Below are 23,656 nucleotides of genomic sequence, written 5' to 3' on the forward strand. Positions count from 1 at the left end.
GTATAAGCGTCGTGTCGCACTGACCGGGTTGGTGGTGATGGGGCGTGTGGTCGCCGTGCGGCGTGTGTGGCGTGTGCGGGGTGTGCGTGTCGGGCGGGCGGAAGGCGGCGCCCAGAGGACTGAAGCCCGCCTCGCCGCCGCCCCCGCCCCCGCCGCCCGCGCCTGGACTTGATCTGCTGTAAATCACAACACACGTTACATGACACTCCCGTACAAAAATATTTACCGATCGAGAGTTCATTATTTTTCCTGTACTGACCAATACTCCATTTATTCATTTTCACTAGTAGATGGGCAACGTCGGTAAACAGCAGATGTGTTGTCGTTCAAGTTGGCGTCCCATGACCGAAAACATGAAATGTCCTTATTTGAAACTATCTTACTAACCTGTTAAAATTGCTAGGATACATGGAGGGATGTTGGTGTAGCTGGTCTAACCGCGGACTGTCCGCCACGCCGGCGCCTGCAACACGAGACACGCACGTTATATAGGTTGGGTCATGGCGCTAGGTGCGAGAGGGCGGTGGTGCGGCACTCACCCTGGTCCTGGCGGTAGTGGTAGTGGTCCTTGTCCTGCGTGGGCGAGTGCGTGTGGTGCAGCGCGTGCGGGTACTGCAGGCGCGCCTCGGCGTCGTACAGCGCCGCGCCGAAGCCGCCGCCGCCCACGCCGGCCGGCGACATCTCGCTGCCCGCCGACGTCTTGTTGTAGTCGGACAGCGACGAGTTGGAGTTGGAGCCGGGGTGCATGTCCGTGCTGCCCATGGGGCTCGCGTCCTGCTCGGGCTCGCGGTCGCGCGGCGGCTCGAAGTCCAGCTGCATGGCGGGCGACACGGGCGCCGGCGACGAGATGGCGGCGCCGATGTCGCTGGACAGCTCGCCGCCGAACGCGCCGCCCGCGAAGTGCGCCGGCTCCGAGTACGTGGGCGTGCGCGGCGCCGGCGCCGGCGACGAGTGCTGGCTGTACGGCGTGTGCGCCGGCGACGGGGTGTAGCTGTGCAGCGCGCCCGCGCCCGCGGGGGACGCCGCGGGGAACGGCGCGCCGCCGCCGCCCGGCGCCGGCGACCGCGAGAACGGCCGGCCCTGCGCCTGCGGGGACTCGAACTGTACACCGGGTCACTACGTATAGTACTGTCTTATAGCACAAGCGAGCGATAGAAGAGGTACATACCTGTGGCGCGGGCGAGTGTGAGTACGGGTGCGGGTGGTGCGGGTGCGGCGACTGGGAGAAGCGCGCCTGCGGGGCGGGGCTCTTCTGTCGACAACCAAGCTCGTTAGCAAAGAGTACACTACACGTAGAACATATTTATAAAGCTATGTTTTGTCGATAGTAACGTTACCTGTGCCTGCTGGTGCTGGTAGGGCGCGGGACTGTGCGCGTACAGCGGACTGCGGCCGCTGAAGGGCGCGGGGCGCGGGGCGGGGGAGCCGTAGCCGCCGGCGCCGCCCGCGCCGGCCCGCGGCGGGGACGGAGCTGAGAAAGCGGCCGGACTCGACGGGAACTGCACAGGAATACATTTACATTACTAAAATGAACTTTTATCGCAGCAAACATTTTTTGCGCTTTAGTCACTGTGTCAATAGTGATGTATTTTATTCTAAAATCCTATTTAAATTAAGTGTAAATGAATAGTTTTAACACGTGATTGAGACAGTTGGCGGTGCATACCTGCGGCTGCGGCGTGCCGGCGGGGCGCGCGGGGCTGGGCGAGTAGCCCTGCGAGCGCGGCGACGCGTACACGCCGCGCGGGGACGCCGCGTAGCCGCCGCCCGGCGACGAGTAGCCGCGCCCCATGCCCGCCAGCGGGTTGGACACGTCCAGCGGGGACTCCATGCCTGCCGACACACGCACGTTATAGTCGCCGCTATCGTGTACGACAGTAACACTGTACACGAGAATCTAGAGCGGCTCGCACCTTGGTTGGGCTGCTGCTGCTGGAAGTAGTTGGGCGCGTCGTTGTTGATCTGCTGGTGCTGCTGGTGCGGGTACAGCAGCGAGCCCTGCGCCAGTGGCGACGGCAGCTGCGGCGGGAAGTCCCCGGGCGGCGCGGCGGCGTGGTGCAGGTAGCCCGCCTCGTGCGCGTGCGCGTGCGCGTGCAGCGGCGCCAGCGACGACAGCGCGCCGCCCTGCTGCACCAGCGCGCCGCCCTGCTGCTGAGGAACCGGCAAACGATCCGTTAATACACACCGCTATGGTTTGGAAATACGATATGTATCATTACGGATTTCACTGATGATCCTTGCTACAGGAAAAGGTCGTCTAACCTGTTGTTGTTGTTGATGCTGCTGGTGCTGCAGCAGGAACTGCTGCTCCTCGGGGCGGATCTTCTTGGGGCGGCCGCGCTTCTTCTTGGGCGGCTGGTCGCCGGCGGCGGGGTCGAGCTGCGGCGGGGGCCGCGGGGCGCGGGGCGCGCGGGGCGTGGCGGGCGCCGTCTCGCCGTTCTCGAGCTTGACCTTCTTGGGGCGGCCGCGCTTCTTCTTGAGCGGCACCTCGGTGCCGTCCTCCAAGATGATGGTGTCGCCCGGCTCCGGCTCCATGGTCAGTCTGCAACGTGGCTCGCTCAGGCGCCTGCCTCGGGCCCACGCGCGGGGTCGAGGGGCGATACGCGCTCGGACCTACCGTGTGACCCTAGCCTGGGACTGCCCTCGACCCCGTGTTGGACAGTGAAGCGTGTATATTTGTCACCAAACTCAATCCCAGAAACTATTCATTCATGGTATATTCAACAGTTCTGATAAACCATGCACACAACGACCACAATCTTTAAGGTTCGTTTCCAGACTTTCATGTGAATAAGACCAATAATTAAATCCATCAAATGATTATTTACAAGAACTTTAGAAATGAAGTAAGTTTTACAAGAAGTTCCGCGAGTGTGAACAAATTATGACTACAATAGTCAAACTTACGTTCTCTTTGATTGTGTGCAAATAAAATAAATTACAGCTACTATTTTATCACTCATGTTAAAGTTTGGGACGAGTCTATTTACTCTAAAATCTGCTGAAATCGGTAACAAACAACGTAATATTTAAGGTGTAGAATTATCGCAAACCTGAACAAGAGTGGTAGCCATTATTTATTTTAAGTACACACGTCAAAAGTGAGATGTTTGGGCAATTTCACGATGCATTGCTAGTCGATGCGTGCTGGTATTATCAACTCTGTGCAAAATACAATTTCTGACCAGAATTCAAACAAATATGCATTGTACCTACCTACAGTATATAGTGTATTATTTATTATTTACGTACAACCGACTACATTATATGTTTTAGTGACTTTTATCATTTGTTTATCAATTGAAACTAATCAAAAGTAATGTATAGGCAGCGAGAGTAATGTTTACCTTTTGGCTTGGCTGAAACAATCGGAGAATTTGAAAATAAATGGGCTATTTTAGTACAATGGATAAAAACAAAACAAAAACTTTACTAAGGGATCATGCTACGATACTTTTAAGGGGTATTTTTTTGATGTCTAATACACAATAATGCGTTATTTTTGTAAGGTTGATAATATTTGATAATCGCCTATTCTGGTTTATTTTATAGATCGATTTGAGTTTGTCTGGTGATCACAATTTGGTGACAAATCTATCATTTCAATATAAATGTAAGTGATCGCCTGAAACCCTGTGAGACGGTAGTGGCAGCACAAATATAATGCCTATAACAAATCATGACATACATTATAATAAAGTTAATTCTTGTAAGTGATTAAGTGAAAATATTTTGTACGTCAATAGTGATTATAACAAGCTTCCAGGCAATTATTTAAGATTTAAGATGTTGTTAGCTTATATAGGTCTTATATTAGCGAAGTCGGTGAGATATTTTTGTGCCAAATATTGCTTCATTTCGAAACTTCGATAGCGAAACCTAAAGACCTGGTTCCCATCAGTGAACTATGTGAATGGTGTTAAATAAAGGTACAAGCCGTATTCCTTCGTTATGTATTTATTAAACTGATTAAGCCTCGGGTATTATCCTAAACACACCCTTGTAAAACTAGTGTTTTTGGTTAAGCCGGTAAGATCGGTTATTTCTAAGAGGAATTCATGGTAAATATAAAATTAATGAATCGGTAGGAATTCGGTTTGATCAACGTTTGTATAATTTTTTTAAAGCAGATGCATTTATTTGTACAAAGTGTCGGTTAGTTTTCATTTCAGCTTTCCTATAACGTTGTCTTCTTGTCAAAGGTTAGCGCAAAGGATTTGCTTTGCTTGGCAGTAGCCTACAGTAAGACAAGCCAGATTCCCCATCATACAATATTGATTTCTTTATGTTGATGATATAATTACAAGTGAATAAATATTTTATTTACAGTGTCAACTTTGTTCGAATGTTGTAAGCAAACTTAAGTAAAAGTTTTACAAGCTACTCTTTTGCCAAGAACTTTTACAAGCACACAAAGGAATCATTCCGACTAAGTCTATAACCAATGTTTCTGAAAGATTATTTCACCTTATGCGTAGAAAACATGTAAGAAGCGTGTGGCTTGCAAACAATGTAACTATCTGCGAAGTTCAGTGTGTAAGCACGACCTCCACCGATGAAAGGTTTTGCTCTTAACTCTAATTTATAATCTGTCTATCAGTGTTGCAGTGTTGCAGTATCGACAGTGTGTGTGTGTGTGTGTGTGCGCACCTGCGTATCTCCATCTCCTCCTGCGGGCGGCGGCTGGTGTTGTCGGGGAACACGAGCTCGGCCTCGTCCACGTGCGGCACGAGCCCGTTCAGGTAGTCGCGGAACTTCTTGAGCGCCGCGTAGAACGGCACCTTGTCGGCCGCGCGCGGCAGCTGCGCGCAGCGGGCCGATGACGACGGCATCACCCACATGTACTGCGGACCACATTACTCACATTAGCATACGTAACATTACATTTCTAAACTAGTAGAAGGACAACACTGAGGATAGAGACCGGTAGAGGAGTCTAAGATAGACATTTGTCAAATAATGAGACGGCATAGGTGAAGAATAAAATCTAACTACAGAGCAAGAGTTAATTGGTCGAATTAGGCACTGAATCCTCCACAAGTCACTCAGTTCAAGGACTAGCCACTAAGCTTTTGAGTCATAAGAGTAGTCAAACACAAAGTTCGTTTATCAACCGGGATATACGGTAGGCTAATGAGCAATAAATATGACTAGATATTTTCTTTAAGTTCATAAAGTTTCGAATATTTTGGAACTTTAACTTGTATGTAAATAAACCCTAAGTCTTGAAGGAAATATTATACTTTGATGATTAGAAATTTTATGCCTATATTGTAACAATTTCTGGATATGAATGAAAGCTATCAAATAACACGATTATGTACAATTACAACACAATGCACATTGTAAACGTTCACATTAAATAACTCAGTTAAATGTAACCTCATTTACCGTGATTTAAGGAGGAAATTCAACTCATTAAGTTATTTTCCCTGTAATATTGGTGGCCTCGTCTAATGATATGATATTGTCTGTACTGCTACTTATTATATTACGATAATATCATTGCTTACTTTATAAAAGGAAGAATTGAAACATAAATTGTGATATAAAAAATGATCCCAGGTTTATTATAACACGATTATAAAATAAATCAGATCGTTCAATTAATTTCTTTATAAATATATATCAGTGGTTTAAAATATAACAATAGATTACAACCAAAATAATTAACTGTTTTGTAATATTTTTGTAACCATTCTAACTATGGCACAGGCCTCAATTTTTATTCCCTTGTTGTGAATAGTTTTAGTACGTGCCAAGTGAATTTATGTCACAGAGCTTAGCCGTATTTTTTTAAATCACAAGGTTTTTTTAGTCCTCGATTTAAAGCTATATTCATACACACATAGTAACTTGGCGCGTGCTATATACTAGCTACATAAATAATGTGTAAGTACATCGACAAGTACATAACTCACAGTATTAGTCCCGGCGATGGTGTCGGGCTGCTTGCCGAAGCAGAAGTCCTTCTTGCCGGAGAACACCTCGTAGATGAGCTTGCCGTTGAACACGGCCACCTTGGGCCGGAACGTCTGCAGCTTCTCCAGCAGGATGGCCGAGCCCTCCTTGATCTCCCGCCGCGTCAGGTCCGCTGAACCCTTCGTGGGGCGAGCCACCATATTCGTGAAGCCGATGCCGAAGTTTAATAACTGGAAAGGATTACATTTTGGATTAGTTGGTGTATTTTGTCATCGTTAATAATTCAAAGTGGATGTAGTGTCGCATGGACTATACAAACGTACATCTCAGGCTACGTATACACTGGCCTGTTAAGGCTTGGTTAGCTTCTAAAGGAGAAAATAACAGTCTAGAATTGACATGTTGTTCGTGACTTTCGTACCCATGAAATGCAAGCCCGTTTGTAAATACGTAATAAAATGTAATAATCGTGCCCGCACTCACAGCGTTGTATGCGTACAATATCATGTGACAGTTAAACCGTTTAGTGAATCATTTATACTATTTAAGGAAACTGTAACGAGACGAAAATAACGTTTACAATTCACTGTATTTTCCCCATTTTGTAACATTTTCGGTTTAGAAAACGTGCCAGTTCAATCACAAAGGTATTTTTTCTGAGCTTCGATTGTCAGTGACAGTGCGCTCAGTTAGATTGATAAATAGCGAAAATTCTAGACTTTTAAACATTCTAGGCTGGTTTTTTATTCGTCTAAAGATGCTCCATCGAGCGTTAAGATGCACAATACAAGCGCGTCTGAATAAAACAAGTAAATAATATAATAGTTCTGAGAAATGAAAAAGAACGTTTATGATAAAGTGATTGTAGTGAATTATTGAACGTTTAGCGACTATGAGACACTGATGAGGAAATAATAAGATTAAATGAAAAATATTGAATTTAGATACATACATAATAATGAGATATTAATAAAAACAAATCACTCAAGGCCTCACCCTCCCTCGTTTGGAAGGAGACCCTTACTCTGGAGTGGGGCAGTAATGGGTTAAAACAAAATGTACAGCGAAATTACTTACACGTTTTTAATCCGGCAATTTTTGGTAAATAATCTTTTATCATATGATTTTTATTTTTCCATTGGTTCAAAGTGTAGGTATACAAAATATAGGCTCAGTAAAAAAAAATAATAAAGGTATAGTCTCGTACATATTAATTAATAATGGTTTTTTTTATGAACCCAAAACTGGGTCTCCTTACGAACGAGGGAGGGGTAAGGCCTTGAGTCCACCACGCTGGCCAAATGCGGGTTGGGGATTTAATACTGTTATAGTATAGATACAAGTGTTGTTCACCTTATAGTCTTCGTCGGCGCTCATCTGCTCCCGGGTGAGGCCGGACAGGTAGAGGCACTTCCAGAAGTGGTTGCCGGGCCCGGCGTAGTGGTGCCCCTTGTACGCCGCGAACAGCCCCGGGTTTATTCCGATCTGTGCAATACATAACACAACACGTTATACTAACATTTCTTAAATAAATTTTGTGATGGAATTAAATAGGTCTTCGTTTGTCAGTCTTAATAAGTTGGTGGGTAGATTTCATTCAGTTCTTGGGTTCAGATTGGTAAATATAGTATGTTTTGATGGCGTTCTTATTTAACGTAAGGTGTGAAATGGGACATTTAAATTCATGCAAGTCACTTATTTATTCTATTTTAATGGCTCTAACATTCGATGCATTTAGATGGTATATGATGATGATCGCCAGCATTTGAAAAGGACTTAAGTATCTCAAATTTAAGAGTTTTAAAATTATTTTCCTCTTTTTCCATTTTAAACCAAGCAATGCAGTATTAGTGACCGGATGGCTTTTTTATCAGGTTTCTAAAGAAAAATATCAAGCTCGAATAGTTAAGGAAAAATACTGATTCTGTCGACAAGAACAGTACTCAGAGAAACACCTGGAAAACTATGTAATATTCCAGGTTCATACAGCATTCCATTGCTGGTTTAGAACCGTGAACCACAACGATATTACTACATATACATCTATAGTAGTAAGAGTGAGAGCGTTGATGATCATACTCACAATGATGATGTCGAGGTTCTCGGCGAGGTGGTCGGGCAGCGTGCGGCGCGACACCTCCTCCTCGCTCATGCCGTTGAAGCGGTCGTGCTTCTTGCGCTCCTTCACCGGCCGCGGCACCAGCGACCCGTCCAACACGCCGTCCGCTTTTATTTCCATACTGAAATATTTACATATACGTCAGTTCATGTGTATTTTGTGTACGTATAAATCATACGACTACCGTCCAGAGGGTTTTGACCGCGATGGGTTTGGTCAAAAATTTAAAAATGAGTCTTTCTTCTAAAAAATCTAGTTATTTTATTTAATCGTATGGTTAGTGGTAGTGGTCAACCTTGTGTCAAAGTTGTTCAAGCCGCCCGAAGGCCTTTGACGTGGCTAAAAATCTAGTAGTAAAAGAGGATTGCCAGAAGCCAGAATTGTTAGAAAGTCTAGATTATCTCCGTGAAGCCGTCAGTTCTTTGGGATACTGTCCTAACAGGCTATGAGAGTAAGGAAATAGAGAGTGTACCAATGTGTTGTGCACACACTTGGACTCATTGAACAAAGACTTGCAATTGGCTGGTTTAACAAAACTGGCTGCTGTAGCCAAATTAGCTAGAAAGACATATTTCTAAAGAACTGATCAGAGTGCGAGAAACAATGTGATTTCTATTAAGCATAGGGTTAATAGAATCAATAGACATCCAGTGATCGTATCTCGAGCCTCGCGGGGTCAGCACAGACCGCACTGAGTGACGCTGATGATCGATAACATCAGATCACTGATAGCACGCAAGGAGACGCCGTGACCTATGCTATTGCAAGTGCTATTGTATAACCCGTCCGCGATCAGTTTGCCGATGGTGATGTGACGTCACAATACATGTTGCTATACAAAATAGATGCGCACAGGGTGCGTATCATCGGCAAACTGTTACTGAATGCGTAATTCAATTATTTGCACATTTCTATCATATGGGATAGGAATTAGGACTATCTAAGTAGATTTGAAAGTTTTGGTCAACAACAGCAGAAGCTATGATTCAGATACCAAAGAGAGCTCATAAGTTGTTGATCCTTACTCTTGTCGTTCCATCGTTCGTCTGAGTTATAAGATTAATGGAACTTTTTCACATAGTTATTTAGTAGGTATGTGGTTAAGTATATTTTCCTTCAGGCATTCCTCTTAAACTTCGATATGTAACCACTAACTACCCGCATTTATACCGTAAAAGAGTACTAGTAATACGGAGAATCTAGCAACCTCAAGATACTTGGAATCAGGTACAATACAAGGAAAACGCAAATAGAGTTTATATCTAACTGTTTACGACACACTTCCGATCCCGACGCACGCGACACGAACCTGCGACACAATGACGACACAACGCAAATACAATACGCATTATGATAAAGACTCTTACTACTTCTTTGTTTGGAATAATTGTAACATGTTTGTATTAACACAGAGAGATTTGTTAAATAGAGAGATAGAGCTTTTTTATTGAAAACATAACGTTGACTCGAAAAGTCCTAAGGGTTAGAAAAACTAATTTCGTCTTATATTGAAGTTGTTTGGTTATAACCTTTTCCTATTCTATTTTGAAACGGAGTAGGCAGTATCGGATAAGCATACCTTATATTCTTGTACCATGGCTCACACGTCATTTTATAACGCTTAGATTTGTAGGAACAAGGAGAATTTCAACGAAAATGAGTTTTCGTTGATTATAGCAAGGCCTGTTTTGATGGCAGGAATCACGCAGTCAAAATATACGTAAGCTGCTGAACAATAGAAAATGCATAATATGCATTTATCCATTACCAAATCTAAAACTGATGCAAGCACTTCGAAATTAGGAAAATAATGTGATAAAAGACAGAAACATTCGCGTCTTGTGCTCGTCTAAGTTGCGTTCTGAGTTATAATTTAAGAACGAAATGCTATGGAGAAGAATAAAGCTACACTTTAAGACAACATGGAGACGATCAAAACGTGGGATGAGACAGGTCGTGGGATTCTCCGAGACTATGTTAGAATAGCTAGAAAAACAAGCGTGTGCGCAATTACGAATGTAGGTATATTAGTTTGAAATGCATAGAGCAACGTGGCTGACCTTGTCGCCGTAACGTTCCTTGCAACAAGGATATCCTTGAGTTTAGATAGACTATTAGCTAACAACGTCTTTAACATCCACACATGATGTGAGGTAGGTCTCAAAATGTCTCTTGTTTATTAGCACTTTAATATATTGATTTAATTTATGTTATGACCAAAGTGTGTTCGGTAGTGTTGGTAGGTAGCAGCTACTTACATCATCAATGTTTTATACCAGCATAAATATTGTTAAAATCATTTGGCGATTAAAAGGGTGGCCAGGATTTTCTTGCCAGCTCTTCTCATTGGCCCTACCTTCCGAACTGGCGGTAAATTCACTCTCTGTATCATTGACTATCATAAGTGTCAGCACTTGACCTAAATGAATAAATGATTTGATTTTGATTTTGAATGATGCCACATACATGTAGAATGAAAGATGTGCTCAAGTTGAAAACACAGCAAATCGAATGGATAAAAAAATGACATCACTTCGGAGAATGAAAAAAAAAACATAGAAGTGCATCCTTTTCGAAGGAAAAGGTATCGTGATGAACAAATTTGCACGAATGTTGTGCCCTGACAAATTAACGACCAATCTAGGTAAGCAATATTTTCTCTAGAATCATTCATATTTGATCAGAAACGAATGGTGTGAGCCAAGAATAGACGACACCATCTCACAGTGGGCGTTGTAAAAGTGGCCGCAGTGACTCTATCAGCTCAATGGATGCCAAACTCGTTAAAGAAAGAGGTGTATTATAAGCAACCGGATCAACAGATGATTCACCGTGACGTCTCACTGATGCTATTGAATAATTAAATACTCAGGAAATAGGCAATAAACATATGAAAAAAGCCGTCTTCAAGTAACATTTTTACAAATGAAGTTTGAGCTTCCTGTCACCTGCGTGCCACAAAAGCCATCACTTAACCATGTTCCGTGTCTCCGATAACGAATCTTTTCTGTTTTTGTTCGTCGTAAAACAAAAGGAGATTTACAATTGTGTCGCTGCTGTCAAATCAAAAGAGGCAACTTTTCATTTTCCCCAATTGGTTGCAGTACACAATGCAACGGGCACACTTTCATTTATCACAATCACCTAGACTGTAGAGTGTAGAGTATAGAGACTTGCAACAATGCGGCAAATTATATAATTTGTGGAATGAGGCGATGGCGGTGAGCATCGGCCGGGTGTCGGCGGGTGACGGCGGGTCGCTGGGAGCGGTGTGCGCGGCGGCGGCGGCGGCGGCGGGTCACGGTAACCCAGTGGCCGGCGGCCGCGCACCAGACACTATTGTCCCAACAACAAAGTGCATATAAAAGCGTGCAACACATTTGCATTTGTCACCGTGAAAGCCGTGTCACACTCCGTCTGGCTCCGTTCATGTCTAACTCGTTTTTCTTTAGTTTTTCTACTGCATTTTACTTTCTAGAGGCCTGCTGTTGCAGCGCAGCGCGGACTCGCAGCCTCGGCTATGTTTAGACAATTCGCACAAAACATTATACGTTTGACCCAGTAATCGTTTCCACGATCTCAGCGGGCAACACTACCTACTCGCCGCGGACCGAACTATTATAACTATTTGCGCCACGTGGTGATTTGATAACCATAAATATTTTGATAAGTACCGTAACTCAACAGATCCACGCTTAGATGTATATGTAAGCGTCAAATATAATAATGTGTAACAATGAGTGTATGATGAGGCTCGAGGCCGGCGTCACATGGTCTCGCGCCACTTACAATAATAAATGCAATAGGTGGTATTGATGTTGAAATGCAGTAATTAGTATGACAGTAAATAATAAATAATTCATTGGTGTTTTTTGCTCGCGGTTGCGGCTGTGATCATTAGTGCGATGCTTTGTGATAACATTAATGAAAGCGGCGCAGCAGGCGCTGCACCGCGACTAATCGATCACAGTCTCGTCCTAAACAAATAGATCGCGTCGATAGAAAGCGAAAATCATCAACTTTCCGTTTCAACGATTCCACCTTGATCTGATTATTTCGCTCGGATTTTTGGCTAGCGATAGTGCGGCCATCGGTTCCGGTACCGAAATACCCCCGCGACGTAAACACATCGCGGCTTGCGCGCGCGCAGCTCCCCACAACACAACATCACGCTCCATTAGTGCGTCTTGTTGACGCCGCCACTAGCCGCCACCGCTAGCCGCGCCGCCGCACCGCCCCGCGCACGCAGCTCGACGCGATCATTACACACACAGCATCTACACATTCCCTGATTAACATTCACCACCTACTTTCAGTTGTTAAGGAATTTTATCACTGTTTCTCCGCAAATGTATAAAATATTTCTACACTAAACCATCAGAAAAAAATATATGATTCCGTTTTTCATACAGTCCGTCAGGACGTCAATAGTAAATAATAGCAACGATGAAATGTGCGGATGTATGCGTGTGTTTCTAGTTGCATGTGGACCAAACTATTGGGAACTGATTTCAACATTTGGCACAGAAGTGAACTGTGTCAGGACGTTTGTCTTTCAGCTTGGAATTAAGCATCGTTTTCTACGCAACTCGCACTACTTGTTGATAGTCTTTTCGACACTCAATGGAAAAACATCGGGATCGAAGACAAAATTTATACCTAATTAACTAATACAAATGTAAAACGTTTGAAGGTTGGGTAGAAATGTGAACAGACTGAAAAACTCGTTTCATGGTACAATAATACCATTTCACAAAAATATATCAGAGAATTAATCTCTGAAAACTTTCTGTCAAACATGTTATAAATAGCTGATTATAAATGATAGCCCGCATATTCAAAACCTTCGAAATCTACATCTTCCAAACCTTACTACATTCTCTAGTTTTAGCTCAAGCAGTCTTCAACTCTTCAAACACGGTTTACACGGTACATAAAGAACATCATCCTTACGAGAATCGTTAGAAATTGTCTAAAATACGTATAGTTATAACCATGGATGAATACAGGAAGTTGCAACGATACTAATGTTAACGTTTGACATCTCATGGACTATCACGGTGGGTGGGACACAGTTGTCGGCGAGGCTACACTTTTCATACCAAAATACTACAGCAGTATTCAGAACTGGGTTTATTAGAGGCATTGAATACTGGCCACAATAAAGAGAGGTAGGGCTAACTAATTAGACAGTGTCTATAAGACTATTGGAAACTGATTAGCATTGCCCAGTAAGGAACTACTGTCCTTCGCAGTAATGCTTTAAAGACCACACCTGCACGTGGTGAGATCCTCTATTGAAGGTCACCGTATAATTGGTGCACCGCAATCACTTTTGGTGAACAAAAAAGATCAACAGGAAGGAATAATTAAGTATAGGTAACATAATGAATGCAAGTTGTTCAACTTATTGTTTTTGTTACGAAAATATTGATTGAGACCCAGTGCCTTGTCAAGAAAGGATTTGTTTAGCCCTATTATGTGTATGATCGCTTGGCATAGGTTTCTCCTCTTTCTTTCCTAATCTCCCTTTCCAGTTCCATTTCCTGCCAGGAACGGGAAACTCGTCCCTAAAGCCTTTTCCGTGGGCATTTCTCGTCAGACACTCTTCAGCAGATAAACTCACTCGTTTCCCCTCATTCATTCTAATAATATATGTACTAACCTAAGTATGTTAACGATTTAACTACAGAACATAATATGAGAACGGTATTTGGCAAAGAAGTGGAGAAAAACAGGATATACTGATGACCGTCACGGTACAGTAGCGTCACATAGTCTTATGGGTTCACAGAATTTTGTCGTAACGACTTTTATCATAAACTTATTAGACAATTTGACAGTAAGTTTGTACACCACATCTCCACTATATTACCGATCATCGTTTATCATCATCATTGGACAACTCACACGCTGTCATTTGATTTCAAACTAAGCAGAGCTTGTACTATGGTAACCAAATAACTGATAAACATACTTATATACTTCTACATACATACTTATATAGATACATTAACAATCAGGCTCAAAAAAGATACTCGTGCTCATCACACAAAACATTGTCCCGGGTGAGATTCGAACCGACACGAGGCGCTATGATTATTGCGGCGAGATTACTACTTCAACCACTTTGCCAGAAGTACAGTTAAATATCATGCAACAATATCGGTGAGGCCTACGTCAGCAGTGAAAAGTGACTCTATGAAAGTAAATTTTCAGATATATTTGTCAATATAAATTGCTTTTATTGTAATTGTGGGGTGAATGGGTGTAATATATAAGTGTATTACATAAACGGAGTGGTGTAATAGTTTGGTAGTGGTAGTTAGTTATCCCTGCAGTGTGCAGGTATAAAGTGTTGATATTATAAACAGATGCAAGTTCGGCGCGGCGCGGCAGTTGCGAAGGCTCTGTCGAGTATTGCAACATAAAGGGCATAGGTACTGTGTGTGCATTGCATCAGTAAGGACGGAGGTACAGCGGGCGCGGTTATTGCAATTATCATAAAGGAGTGGATGTATTTTGGAAATCCTGTTTGCATGAATCGCTTCTCTATTTGTGCGAGGCTTAGGCAAGTATAGTCCATAGTTGTCGTGGAAAATACATAATAGGTAATTTTCCCTAGTGACTGTTTCAAAAATATTTGGTTATTTTAAAACCAATTTCCGCATTCAAATGAATCCTTATTTATCATGAGGAAAATTTTATGATATAAATTCCAAATAACAATTTGGATATTTGGACAATATTCGTCCTTTTTGCATTGTAGTACATTGTCAGTTCTATGCAAGCTGTACATACCGCGTACATTGCATACGATAAAACAATTTTGAAAACGCACGTTTTTATGGTTCGTTAATACGCAGTGTGTCTCAAACTTGATCGTCTGTACTATACATAGGTAGGTAGCATAGGTTTGTTACAGCGTAGTGTGTCTCGAGCTTAAAGCCCGTGGCGTGGGTGTGGAGCGAGCTGGTGGTCGGGTTCCGTGGCGGCGGCGAGGCGCGTCCGCGGCGTGCCCGATCTGGGTCGGGGCTCGACGCGCGGATCGCTAATTCGGGCGCGGGGTCATCGGCCGCGCGCACGCACGCACTAATTGTGTCACCGTGCTGCACCCGACACAACCTACCTGACTACCGACACCAACAATAACTACACTTCTAACATTAACTAACCCTCCTCTCATTCAAAGTTAACTAAAAAATACTATCCCAAAAAAAATAATAGAAATTCTATTGAAAATCCTTTAAACCAAATCAGACAGAGACTCATGGACCAAAATAAAAGTATTGTTCTATTTTGGGATACTGTCCACTTAATGTAGGGTCGTATGACACTGACTATTGATATACGAGCCCAGAAGACTACCACAGGAAGAGCAGTATCATCATCAACAGACTTCCCACTGTGTTAGTTCAAGGTTGACACACAATTCAAATACAATGTTAAACAACGCGAGAATTCAGCTCAATCGCTAAGTGTGTCAAAATAGATTAGAAATAAACAAAATAATGACGTCACTTGTGTTTACAGGGATTATGTCCAGAGGTGGGCTATTGTGACGCCTACGGTCACCAGTCAACCACTAATGACGTAACTCTATCCCATGTGTTATGGGACAAGCCTAACTCTTGCGACTAAAAGCCGAACCTCAATATCTCGCACTTGAATTTCATAACAACAAATACGAATTGTTTGTGTAAAGGAAACCTTACGAAAATCAAACAAACCAATGTAAAGCTCAGTCTCCGTGTCATGCTATTTCACGTACACATATTTGCTCGGCTCCTTGCATGATCGACATGAAAACTGTTACAAGCGAAAACATAAATACATTGATTCTATTCGTTTGACGTTATGTTCAACACTTGGGAAAGTACCAAGTGAGTCGAAGAAATAAGAATTATTCATTGATTAATTAATCATCATTGATTGTTCACTTAGGAACAGTACTTTACAGTACAAGACAATGAGTTATTTTATAAAAAGACACCTTCCGCGCTAAGAATTGCTCTTGTGTCGCGGGGACTTTTGGAAACATACAAACAACGGACACAAAGTACAACCATACCCGAAACATCACCTTGTGTATGGCACGAATATTTACTACGTGTGGGAATCGAACCCACGACCACTGCGCCACGGAGTCCGTCAAAGATATATAGAATGACAATGGAGTACACTGTAAGTACAATCTGAAGAAGAAGATTCTAACAATTAGGGATGGTAGAGATGCACGTTATTTCTAGTATGTTCAAGCAAGATCATCACTAACACAAATATTATTTTTCAATCTCCCAAATTGACGTTTCAATGTTGATGAGTCGATCATTACTCATAGTCCATTAAGAACTGTCAAATATCGTGGATATAGCAGCAGAAGACATATATACAAAGTATATAGGTAAGATATATAGCTGCCTAGTATTGGCTAGATCGTAGACGTTATAATTGGCTCCCTTCAGCAGGACTTTTAATTACAAATGAAGTCATTATCGTGGGTATAGCTAATTAGCCTGATAACTTATCCGTGCACAAGCGATTACGAGTAATAGCGCCGTTAAATTTTCGTTTCACTTCATTCATTAGGCTTTTTTTTGTATTTACTAATATTATTTTGATTTTGAGGAATCGATATTTGGAAGTTAGGCTAAAGAGTCCACGGCAATTAACGGTCACAGATCAAAGCAGAAATTAAACGACTAGAGTGCTCGTATAAGTCATAACTTGAAAAATCATAATTATCATAAATCAACAATAATGATAACATCAAACATAGGTTTGAGGAGAGCAACTCCTTAAATCTGCCATTGTGTGTAAAGTTAATACGCATTTAAGTCTTTATCGTTCTCATTACTCGAGGAAAACTACGGAGAATTTTTAATTAAAGGATGATGAAAAAAGGTCCTAACGAGCGAACAAAACTAATGACAGAGTCAAAGCCTTCGAAATTCAATATTTGTGCGGTCCGCAATTAGTTTCCGCGGTCAGCGCGATACCGGCCAGAAGACACGTGCGGGCCCTGATAACGACCGACTCTGTATGGAAATTGCGATAAGCGACACTCGCCACTGTAACTATGACGATACCCACTACACCCACTATACCCACCATAATCAACTCCTATTATATTATTATTGAAAGGGATGTGAGAGGCCTTCAGCCGGTGGCCACGATCCTACGAACTTGGCAACTACTACACGCGAGAGAGCCAAGGTTATAACTCATAACAGACATTTATCGTTTAAAAGTTGGTGACGAAGTTACCACTAACTTCGGGAAAGTACGGCCGGTTCTCGGAATCTACGCAAGAAACTTAAACAAGTACTTTTTAGTCAGTAACGCGTCATAAAATGCAAGCGTATAATATGCGTTGTCAAGTAAAATGTTTTAATTAATAGTCTCCCTGACTTATAATACCTAACTATTTTCCTCTGCACTAACACTTCGAGATAGTTGAACTCAACCAAAACCGACTGGATTTCTATATGAAATTACTTTAATACAAATCAATTACAACAGCAATTAACAAACGCAGCTCAGTGGTTCATCCTATCACCGCGATGCAAGCTGCTGTAAAAAAACCGTGTGTATAGTTAATATGATAAACATAGTGCTCACCCATTTTCATCTTTAATCTTCTTCTTCCTGCCTCGCTTCTTGGGTTGGTTGAGCATCATCTGGTGCGGGTGCATCATGTGGTGGTCGTGCGCGTGGTGGTCGTGCTCGTGGTGCATGTGCGGCGGCGCGGCGTGGTGCTGCGGCGCCGCCAGCATGGCGCACATGGCTTCCTCCTCCACGAACGAGTAGGGGTCCTCGCACTCGCGCTTGATGCCGTTGTACATGTCCTCGTCGCGCTTTTGCATGCCCTGGTACTGGTGCTGCTGGTGCTGGCTCATGTCGTACGGCATCTCCGGCTCACGCTTGAACGCGTAGGGCTCGCCGCCGTACTTGGGGAAGGGGAAGTGCTGGTAGTGCTGTGGCTCCGGCTGGTGCGGGGGCGGCGGGGCCGGCGGCTCGAAGTGCCGGTAGGGCTCCGGCTCCGGCTCGTAGTGGCGCATGAGCGGCTCGTAGGGCGGGTCGGGCGGCGGGGACGGCTCCGCGGGCGGCGCGGGCGAGCCCTCCGCGCTCGAGGGCTTGCGACGCGCCGCCTCGCCGCTGTTGCTCGTCTCGTACCCGTCGTCTTGGTTCTCCGTCGGCTTCGGCTTCTCCTCGCCCTCCTCCCTGGAAACACACAACGGGAACATATTGTACATTCGAACCATATTACGTCTCTAATTAAGAGCACTGAAGGGCAACGTGAACGAGTAGGGCGAAGGGGTTTTCACCCTTCGGTTCGATTCAGAAAATCGGGGGAGCGCAGATTAAAAAGAAAACGGAACGTGGGAGCGTCCTTTGTCGCGCCGACGATCAGGTATCGTGTGTCAGGTGCCGAACTAACGTGAACACTGTGTGTCACGTGACACCAGCGTGTCGCCCGCGTCCCCGCGCCCTGCTCATAATTAGAGAGCCCCACGTGGCACCAAATTCGCAAAATGCATATGTGTGTGTAGTTGACAGAGTTTGTGATCTCGCACTTAGCCAAGCACGAGCTGGACCATTAACTACAATACTTTATTATGAACAAGCCCGTGCCCAACCGCACACAATACACAAAAACGACAAATAATACGTAAACCGTTAGCTTTAGTTTATTTGTGAAATCTCAGTACTAAGCCGTCAAGAGTCACTTAACAGTCATTATTCACAGAACTCTTACGAATATCGGTAACTGGAACGCTCATAAATCAACATTAACGCGATGCTCAAGTGAGAACAAATCTTAAACCTTAAATAACAGGCGATTACATTAAATAAATTCATTATTAACTTTTATGAGCGGCGCGAGTCAATGAAACAATTTTATTTGGTGATCAACTTTATTAGCTGACATAAAGTACTTATGAAAACGGTGGGCGACGTCGTGTCGTGCGCGTTCCGTGGCCGTGTCGTGCGGTTGATTTGTGCATCGGATCATCGTTCTGTGTTGATAAATGTGGCGTCGTCGGACAACGAGTAGCGGCTTAACGTCTTCGGTCACGCAAATTTTTCACATCACTCTCACGCAAATACCTCACAGTGCGAGTGCCTTAAACAATATGCTGCAAATTTTCAACGCCATTACTCACCAGCTTATTCTCAAGCAGATGATTTCTTAGGCCCTATTCAGTTAGTTTTTAAAAGTCTATCAATCAGATCCAGTACTCAACTTTAAACAGTGCACAATATTTCTCACGAGTAAATCAAACCGATCACATCAATTTATGAGAATCGAATCCAGCTAGTTAGAATCGACAGGCGCACTTACGCGCCGTGATTTATCAACAGTATGAATAAAGCATTTAAATGGGCACGTGCTTGCGATTGATTTAGAAGAGTTATAGCATTGATTGAGCGGTAGACAAGACGTCGACCGCGACCGTGCGGCGCACCAGTGAGCGAGTGCGGGCCGTGTCACACGAAACGTGACCTACGCGGCGACACGATACGACACAAACTCTCGCGGTGTCGTGCAGTATGTAGAGCAGCTGATCGTATGTGAGACGTAACACATCGGACATTATGCCACATGTAATAAACATAAACGGCGCGCTGAATGAGCTCCATTCATAAAACTGTACACTTGAATTATTACCAACTCGCTACTTTACTTACTATTATTGGAGTCGATGTTGTAAATAAAACATAGTAACAGTTATTGGTATTCCATTATGTAAGTAAAATGATTTGTTTATTTAAATGTTCAGATGTTAATGCTAATTTGTACGATAATAATGTTATTAAAATGGTATTTACGGTTGACGCGAGAATGTGTTGTTGTTCGACGGTATTTACTGTGGTTTGTGTGAGGGTTGCCGACTCGCCGTCCACCCCTGCACGCAGTGTACGCTGTACGTACGGCGCAGGGCTCAGGGGTTGTGTAGCGGCGGGCGAGGGGGGCGGGGGCAAGACGGGCCGGGACGGGGGGTCGTACTCGTCTAAATATTTATGTGCTACAAGGTGTTCTATCGTTTTAGAGACCGCTACACGTTTTACTAAATGAATTGTAACAGAATAAGTAATTATTGAAGCGTCCCGCGGTGTTTCGGAAACCGATAATATTGGATCATTTAATATGAATGAGCTGTAAAGTGGTGAACACAATCTGGAATTTCAAAAGTTTCGTGATTCACGTTACAGTTGGCGTGTGCTCGAGGTGTGAGCACATTGAAACTTGTGTTCAGCGAACATTACAGGGAATTTTTCAGGGAAAATAATCTAGGTTCAATGTGCAATCAATTGAAGGTTGTAAGATTAATAGATGACCGTTTCTATTGTTTTATAAGAAAATAAAAAAACGTATTTTATTTATAAGAAATACACTAGGTAATTACTGTCTTACTGATAAACGTCTTGTAAGCTCTGATTAGTAATACGATGCTTTGTCACTTTCAATCAATATTGAAACTGTATGTGAATGAAAAAGACAAAACGCCGTTTATAAAGACAGTAAGAATACCACTATCCCACGACCATGCAAACCGAAAACTATGTTCAAATGCCTATTCTAATATCATTCTGAAATATGTTTAGGCCTTCATATACTAATATGATATAAAAAAGGTACAATAGTGTGTCAGTTTGTGTGTCGGTGCAGCACGATGTTTTATATCGTGTAGAGTGCGCGTAGGTAACGAGTAACTAGCGAACACATCGGTGTCAACGCACTGCGCTCCTTGAGAGCCGTCTGTACGATATCATCAACTTATATTATATACCTATTATAATATATAAACGCCTGCACTAAGGTTACACTCATTATACATGTATTTTCCCTGTAGGTAGAAATCAACACATTCTAAAATTCTTGTTTTTATCCGACTGCGAGGCAAAGTTGGTAAACTTGTTTTATCTTTGTTACTTCAGAAAAGAAAAATGCGGTAAAATTAATACAAATCTTAATCCTTACTAATAGCAAAAGTGCAAAACTTGTCTGTCTCTTCTTTATGCCTGAACCGATTTAGATGATGTTTGTACAAAGATAGTGTGAGACTTAAGAAAGGACATAAGGTAACTTTTATCCAAAATTCAACGGGAACGAGAATCATGGGGTTATAAACCATATAACTACAGTCCACGTGGACAGTCACGAGCAAGAGCTAGTCTTTGAATAAAGGTAGCTATAAATAAAGACACAAAATACATCAAGGCGAGTGTTTATAACATCAATATTGGTTGTGCGTGAGAATCGCAAACACTCGGCGTTATGATAATGACCTGGTGACAACCCTGACCATTGACCACTCCACGCTCCACGTGTCTTTCAGTTCCTACACCTTTCAAAACAAAGGTTTTGTACCTTGCGGAAACCACCGGGAACTTGCCAACAACTATTACTGGTAGGACCAAGATATCATATTACTTGCACTAAACATTTTGCATATTGACTTGCACTTTTTTATGCAACTTTTGCCAAGGGTTAGTTTTGGTTGTTCCTTTATGAAGGATAAATAAGGAGAAGAAACAATATTAATGCTTTTGCATTACTGTGTCCGGGGATCTCTAAAAGCAGTGTCGGAAATATCACAAATATAGTATTAACTATGTTATCAATAAGATTCGGCAAGTGTAGAATAAAAGTACTTAACTTGAGATATACGACACATTAGTTAGTGTCCGTTGTACAAGTCGTTAAGACACGAGGCCTTCGGAACTAAAGCCACGTCAACGCCGTCCACCCAAGGCTAGCCACTAACCACTTGAAATCACTATAAATTACATTTTGTTTACAAACTCACATATATACGCTTCCTTGTCGTTATACAACCACGCTGAATATTCACATCGCATTTATTTTTAGTTAAAACATTACCCTAAATTGTATTGTCATAGCATCAAATAAATTATAAGTGTGAATTCTTAAACAATTAAGAGTTATTCACATGTCCCATTGAAAGACATACAAAAAAAGTTTAAGGCATTTATTTCAGCTGACCTGTTACAGACTCAGAGTTCAAATATGAAACACTAATGGTTCAGCATATAACTCGTAGTGCAAACTTCATCAAATGGATGTATTAAAAACATGAAGAAAAACAGCTATCAAACAACTGATTATGATGTCTCGACGCATGATCGATCATAAGTCATTAATTAAAATTAATTATAGTTTGTGATAAATGAAGCATTTAGCAATTTGTCAGTTGTGCACTTTTTGTGTGGACGTTTTTTCATAGAGCCGTGCGAGTGGGACGGACGCATGGGGAGCGAGCGGGACGGCTGATATCACCTGCTCGTGCAGTATATGCATAAAACGTGTAGAGCGGGAAAGAGTTATAAGTTATGCGATAGGCGATGCAAGGTGCACACTCACCTTTCCATAGTAAAAGTAAGCTTGCAAGGAATTAGCACACAAATATATTGTTCTCTCACTTGAGGAGATATGCTTGTGCTTTATAAATGATGTCGTTTTGTTAAGTTCTAATTAGCAATTATAAACATGGGTATTTATAGAAGTAGGGATGACGTATAGCGTCGACCTTCTGTGCAGGACAAGACAAGACCACACGATAAGAATGACAAAGACACTTAAAGCAAAACCCTTTCCTTTAAGATTTTTGATTAGTGTGACTTGCAACATAGCACATGGTTTTTGGTCAGGTGTTCAACAGACCTGGTTCTTCCCTGGTTTGAGGAACAACTCCTAAGGATAAGTTCATTTTGTTGATGAAAAAAGAACCACGGGCGACAGCTAGTACGTAACATTTCTATAAGCTAGCCCACTTATGCATGAATTCTATACAGGTATCTGTTGAAAGGCCTTCGTGAATTGCAAGAAGTATGCCTAGGCATTGGATATTAGTTGCACAGTCATTCAGTCAAGCCATTATAGAACTCGTTGAGGCACTCTCAGACAATCACTCGGTGAGGTCCGCACACTCCGTACACTCGGCGCTGCTCGGTACCGAGCAGGCGAGTACTACGGAGCGTTGCGAATGACGTCGAGACAAGTGTGGCGCCATCTTAACTATTAAGAAAAAAAGCACAAATAATATTTTTTACGTCTTTAGTTTCGCATAGTTCGTTTTTTTGGTTAAATTCCTTGAACGAGATTGCCTGTGATCCTATCGGTATCGAATGCTGATATCGGGTTCGATTTTTGGGTAGGTAGGTAAAGTATTGTTGGGTAAAAACCCAGTATCGTGAGATGGGATACTCCCAGTTGTATCTGAGTTTCAAACGAACTTGGAAGGGCAATAGGCTTTTCTTATTACAGGGGCCGACAATATAGTCAAATCAAGCATATTAAACTTTTGCCTACACCCAAAATATGTCGGCGTGGTGTTACAAGAAAATCCTTGAATTGAAATAATTAGCAACATGGCGTTACAGTGATCTTTGCGAAAATTCTACAAGTTCGTATAACTAGCTTTCAGCGTTCTCCAACGCAAAGAAGAACGCCCCTATCTCTTTATCCCCCGCTCTCTCTAACCCCTTCGTTTTGGCACGGACCTCTCGCTCGCACATGAAATGAAGGACAGCCAGTAGACAGGTCTCAAGGCTGTTTCCAAAGGACTATTTGAACGCAAAGAGGCT

At 42.8% G+C, this 23,656-nt stretch overlaps 1 protein-coding gene across 6 annotated transcripts in view; it reads right to left on the minus strand.

Annotated features, from left to right (window-relative positions):
• The window catches only part of Tdg (Thymine DNA glycosylase), a 46,367-nt gene that overhangs the window by 7,708 nt on the left and 15,003 nt on the right, over window positions 1-23,656 (minus strand). For 2 of the 6 annotated variants that reach the window (XM_076130873.1, XM_076130878.1), the window contains exons 2-15: window positions 17,663-18,265; window positions 8,006-8,162; window positions 7,276-7,407; window positions 5,922-6,152; window positions 4,651-4,844; window positions 3,348-3,359; window positions 2,263-2,542; window positions 1,914-2,151; window positions 1,667-1,833; window positions 1,338-1,499; window positions 1,169-1,252; window positions 540-1,101; window positions 388-463; window positions 25-176 (exon numbers count right to left, since the gene is read on the minus strand). In XM_076130873.1, coding sequence (XP_075986988.1) covers window positions 25-176; window positions 388-463; window positions 540-1,101; window positions 1,169-1,252; window positions 1,338-1,499; window positions 1,667-1,833; window positions 1,914-2,151; window positions 2,263-2,542; window positions 3,348-3,359; window positions 4,651-4,844; window positions 5,922-6,152; window positions 7,276-7,407; window positions 8,006-8,162; window positions 17,663-18,265 — 3,050 coding nt within the window. The remainder of the gene's footprint in view (window positions 1-24; window positions 177-387; window positions 464-539; window positions 1,102-1,168; window positions 1,253-1,337; window positions 1,500-1,666; window positions 1,834-1,913; window positions 2,152-2,262; window positions 2,543-3,347; window positions 3,360-4,650; window positions 4,845-5,921; window positions 6,153-7,275; window positions 7,408-8,005; window positions 8,163-17,662; window positions 18,266-23,656) is intronic. The other 4 variants (XM_076130877.1, XM_076130874.1, XM_076130876.1 and 1 more) reach the window with 4 other exon arrangements.

Source organism: Anticarsia gemmatalis, chromosome 25 (genome assembly GCF_050436995.1).
Source record: "Anticarsia gemmatalis isolate Benzon Research Colony breed Stoneville strain chromosome 25, ilAntGemm2 primary, whole genome shotgun sequence".
NCBI classification, from domain to species: domain Eukaryota; kingdom Metazoa; phylum Arthropoda; class Insecta; order Lepidoptera; family Erebidae; genus Anticarsia; species Anticarsia gemmatalis.